General features: G+C 35.7%; 1 protein-coding gene across 2 annotated transcripts in view; it reads right to left on the reverse strand.

The window, feature by feature from the left end:
* Nucleotides 1-5,644, reverse strand: part of LOC122626894 (LHFPL tetraspan subfamily member 6 protein-like) — a 23,108-nt gene that overhangs the window by 12,081 nt on the left and 5,383 nt on the right. For both annotated transcript variants that reach the window (XM_043807431.1, XM_043807432.1), the window contains exons 7-8: nt 2,562-2,833; nt 1,400-2,309 (exon numbers count right to left, since the gene is read on the reverse strand). In XM_043807431.1, the coding sequence (XP_043663366.1) occupies nt 1,400-1,489 (90 nt within the window). In that variant the 5' untranslated portion in view covers nt 1,490-2,309; nt 2,562-2,833. The remainder of the gene's footprint in view (nt 1-1,399; nt 2,310-2,561; nt 2,834-5,644) is intronic.

Genomic DNA, 5,644 nt, shown 5'->3' on the forward strand with positions numbered 1-5,644 from the left:
AGAGAGAGAGAGAGAGAGAGAGAGAGAGAGAGAGAGAGAAAGAGGGAGAGAACAACGATTACAAAATAAAAATAAAATGCAATATCTTCGAAAATGAAGATATCGAGTTATATACCGGATCTTGTGTATGTGTATATATATATATAACATATATATATATATAATATATATATACACATACACACACAATATATATATACATGAAACTACTTTCAAGTAATTACCGACGGAGCACGGTTAGTTAGAAAGAGCGAATTAAAGCCATTCGATTTCAATTTATTGCAGTCCATTAAAAGTTCGAGCTGAAAATTGGTAAATCGCTTAAAGCTTTGACTGTAGAAACCACGGCTCCTTTTTTTTGCTTCCTTTCTTTCTTTCTTTCTTTCTTTTTTCTCCCTTTATTCTTTATTACTGCTCGAAACAACGATTTCGACGAGCGAGCTTGAATTTCTACGTGAACAAGCGCACGTAATTTGTAATTCATAACTAAGAACACACCACGAACGGGAAACGAATTTAAATAATATATCGTGCGTCTGTATATATATATATACACACACACACACACACACACACATCGTATACTTAAATATTACTATTATAAAACGTTATCGCAAGCGTTGAAATGTCGAGTTATTTGCAAAGTAATTAAATCAAATTTAAAGAAACGAGAAAAAGAGAGAGAGAGAGAGAGAGAGAGAGAGAGAAAGAGAGAATAACAAATATTATATATCATTTAGATTGATAATTTGTTCGAATTTATAACTAAATTATTATCGGTATTATAATAGAAATGGGAAATAAAAAAAAAGAATGAAGAAGAAAGAAAGAAGGAAATTTTTCCTCGAATGAAACGTATCGTTCGACGGGAGAAACTCTTGCAAATAAACAAGTTCTTGGGTCGAGAGAAAAGAAAAAGCACACTGTGCTGAGAGTTGATTTTCTTAAGAAAACATTAGTAAGGAAAGGTGGATGCTGTTCTCCTTCCTCGTCTTTTTCCACGTGGAAGCTACGTGAAGAAGATGAAAAGAAGCTAATTTAGCGTTGATTCTCCGTTACGATCGAAGATGAGATAAACGAAAAAAATTGAGAGAAAAGGAAAACGAAGGAAATGGGGATAAATGGAAAATAACGAAAAAAAAAAACAAAAGGAACAAGAAGACACAGAGAGAGAGAGAGAGAGAGAGAGAGAGAGAGAGAGAGAGAGAGAGAGAGAGAGAGAGAGAGAGAGAGAGAGAGAGAGAGAGAGAGAGAGAGAGAACAAGGACATAACTTTTAATAATTTTGATTATAGAAAAAAGCAACGAGATGTAATGAAAAAATAAAAAAAAGAAAATAATAAAAAAAAAAAAGAGAGAGATAAATAGAAATGGTGATCGGGCTAGTGAATGTCGCTTACCTGTATCCAATAAGGCAAATAAAAGCCAGAACACGCTAGGATCGATGCCACAGTGGACAGAGTAGCCCACAGCACGCACAGCACTGTCATCTCATCGGTTTGAAAGCGTTCGCCTCATTCGCACTACCCTTTCACGTCGTTTCACGAGGTTCCAACGCTGAGACGAACGTCGGAAGCTCGAAAATCGAAGCCCGTACTGTATTCTCCCGCTTTCTTTTTATCCATAAAATATTCTCGTTTGAATAACTTCCGTCAATCAAAAAGATTCGCAATAGAAAACTTTGTATCTTCTGATGATTATTATTTTTTATTAGGATTATTATAATTTTACTACTACTACTATTATTATTATTATTATCTTTCTTTCCTCTATTATATTATTCCTTTCCTCTTCACTTTCTTCGTGTTCTCAGTCTCTCGACGAAATCGAGAAATGCCATAGTATCAATTGAGAAGAAATAATAATCCTTCGGAAATCATTAGATATCAACGAAACTCTTCGATTCGTCTTCTTCGTATTTCTCTATGACCTTGTCCCACTGTCTATTTTCTCGAGGAATATATCAAAATTGTTTGTGTCGTACGTGTTGTATACATACAGAGGAGAGACTAACTAGCGATCGGTTTGCTTGCTTGCTTGGATGACGTTAAAGTCAAAATCGGAGCTTCCCAGCCGAAGAAGCTTTGTCTCTCTCTCTCTCTCTCTCTCTCTCTCTCTCTCTCTCTCTCTCTCTCTCTCTCTCTCTCTCTCTTTCTTCTCCTTCTTTTAGAAAGAAGATGAGAAACACGCTCGAAGCTAATTATAACTTAACGCATGGTCTCGTATACACATCTCTTTATATATTTATACACACGTGTATGTACGAATGCGTACAAACGAACGTGTATACTTCGAAGAACACACGCGTCCCTAAAAAGAAGAAAAAGAAAAGAAGAAGAAGAAGAGAAAAAAGAAATAAAGGAAAAAACAATCGACCGTATTATTTATGACTTTTTCTTCGCGTGTTTTTCTCCCACCGAGTCGAACGCACGAAATTATATTTATGAGAAAATTTCCAATTCGTTTCGACTCGTCCGAAAAAACGAACGACGGTTAAACGTTAGAGTGGACGTTGAACCAGCGAAAAACAAAAAAAAATATCATGCACGAATTTCCTGATACCTCGTATGTGTCTCTATCTAATCCGAAGTTGACGCGCACGATGCCGCGTCGGAACTGCGACTGGACCGTTCTCCTCTTCGTTCTTCATCCCTCTCTATCTCGTTCTCCCTCTCCCCCACCCACCCTCTCTCTCTCTCTCTCTCGCTCTCTGTCTTTCTCGTACTCCTGCTCTGTTTCTCTCCCACCACTAGCATCTCATCGCTCTCTCGCTCACTCCGTTTGCGTCCTCTTCTCTCGAACAGCGTGGTGCCACAGCATCTCGGTTGAACCATCTGGCGAATGTACCAAAATATATATATACATATGTATATATATACATATATATCCATATATATACATATATATATACTTATATACATGTATATACATATGCTATACGTACGTACCTATATATGTATTATATTTCTATATATGTATAATACATATATACATCGAATTACCGGTAGGAGACGCGTGCACGCTTCTCTCCCATTCTCTCTCTCTCTCTCTCTCTATCTCTCTGTGAAGTCGCGCAAGCTCCATGTATATATACATACATTTACTCGTACGTATTTAGCTTTCCAAAAGATAGAGAGAGAAAGAAAAAGAACAAATAGAGAATATACATGAACGAACTAGTATACCTTAAACACCTTGTGAGCCTTGATAAATCATCCAATTAAGACGGACACGATACGATTACGATTGTATATACTTCAACGTTATTTAATTTATGAATTAATTGTATTCAATATTTACCATACAATGACAATCTTTTGTATTATATCAATGAGACGCGAAAATTTTATGGAACTTTTTTATATACTCTAGATTTACCTTTAGCTGATTGTAAACCTATCCATTAAATTCTCCCTCTTCCCTCTTCCTTCTCTCTCTCTCTCTCACACACACACACACACTATTCTTCTTCCATTAAGTACGTTCTCCTGGCGGACAAGAACGCACCTGCACGTGATCACGGCCAAGTACGAGGCTTACCGCTGTATCTAACCCAACGTTGAGGATTCATACCACCCCCTAAACTACCCCCCTTTCTATCACCGCAACCACCGTCACCACCAACATCATCACTACCAACATTACTATTACATACACAAACGGACGCACGCATGCTGTGCGTGCTAGTTGCGTTCTCCTCTCCTAACATCTCATGGTTAGCCAGAAAGTAGTCTGTGGTTTGACCTAGTTAACACCAAAACGTTACTACCTTCGATTCGTCTCTCTTCCTCTTCCTGCTCCTTCTCCTCCTATTTCTCATCCTTCTCCTACCAAGGAAAATGTCAACAGCATCGACGAGCTTGCCATTGCACCAATTGGTTTCCGTGTTTAACCGACACAGTCACTGATTCCTGCTTAATCGCTTCGACGTGAACTATAATGTCAAATTGACTCTGGCCGACACATTCTACGGTTCAGTTATTTTCTTATAGAATCTTATATATTACGGGAGAATTTTAATTTTATAAAAAATCTAAAATTTAAATCGATTTTAATTGGATCGTTCCAATATAAAATAAATAAATATAAGTATTTCATTCCTTAACGGATATCTTTATCTTTCTATTAAATCAATCTTTAATTGGCGTTTAAATAAAAATTATATATAATGTGATAATTATATAATATTATTTGTATTAATATATTATACCATACTGTAGTATAATTTATACTTAATAAAAAATATATATAAATAGATATGTAAAAAAATGTATAACTAAGTTAATGAACCTTTAAGGAAACAAATTTTTATCCTAATTTCAATCAAGATAAAAATTTCCATACTTTCCAATAGCTTTGTTCAGTGGTTAATAACCAAGTAATTATCTGTCAATGCCACACAATGACAATTTGTAATAAAATTTTTTTCTTTCAAGAAAATGAAAAAACTACAATCTATTTTGAAATACATGAAGAAAAAGGACCCGTGGAAAACTAGCGAGAACGTCATAACATCTCTATGGAGTATTTACGTTATTACGTGATACTACTTTGCCTGGTAATTTTACGTCGCTACTCATTCGCGTTACATCCTTTTTCTCTCTCTCTCTCTCTCTCTCTCTCTTTCTTTCTCTCTCTCTTTACCACCCTTTCTCCACGAATTGGAATCACACGAGAAAAGACGCATGATAGCACATTCGCGTGCACGGGCTCCCTCGTCATAATTTTCTCATTCGCAACGACGATAATGCTGCTCTCCCGAAAACGGGCGAAACACGTGATGTCTCTGGAGATCAACGTATGTTGGTCTCGAAAAAAGAAACGTCTCGTTCGTCTTCTTAGGAATGAGGGAGAGGAAATTTCGGAGATAAAAATTAAAAGCTTTCTTAAAGCGAACATGTTGGGATCTATAAAAAAGAAAGTGAAAAAAAATGTAAAAAAAAAATCTTTTTCTTACGCAGAAAAAGAAAGACAGAAAAACGGAGAGAGAAACAGGGGAGGACAATTTTTTACTTCTATCAAAATTAGAAAAAAAAAATCGTTAATATTAATAGAGATAATATTGTTAAAGATACATAAACAATATAAAAATTGTATTATTTTCTTTCATTTAAAAAAGCAGATAGAACTTTTCTATAAACCTATTATTATCTAAAATATCGACAAAGAAAAAAAAAGAGAGAGAGAAGAAAATGATGATAATAATTCAACAAATCATAATAATTAACAACAATCTCGTAAAACACAAACTAAGAGAGTAAAAAGCAATATCACGGTGGTAAAGTTAGAGGAAGAAGTTATAGAGAGAAATCGGAGGAATGAGTAAAGACAGCAAACCGAAGCGAAGGAAAGCACAGAAGTAAATATTTTCTCTTAGTACGAGGGTTAACTTCCCTTCATATCTTACAAGACGTAAGGCAACGCGTTTCCATGTAAAATATAACCATCGTGGCCTTAATTTTTTAGCTTTGGGTGCCTACAACATTGGGCTATAGATCTCCCGGGTAAATAACAACCCCCCGACATTTCTCCCATCGCTCTTCAGCAAAATTTTTTTCTTCTTTTTTTCTCTCTTTTCCTTGCTTCCCTCCCTCTCTCTCTCTCTCTCTCTCTCTCTCTCTCTCTCTCTCTCTCTTCCTTTCTTT

This window comes from Vespula pensylvanica, chromosome 2 (assembly GCF_014466175.1).
Source record: "Vespula pensylvanica isolate Volc-1 chromosome 2, ASM1446617v1, whole genome shotgun sequence".
Classification (NCBI taxonomy): domain Eukaryota; kingdom Metazoa; phylum Arthropoda; class Insecta; order Hymenoptera; family Vespidae; genus Vespula; species Vespula pensylvanica.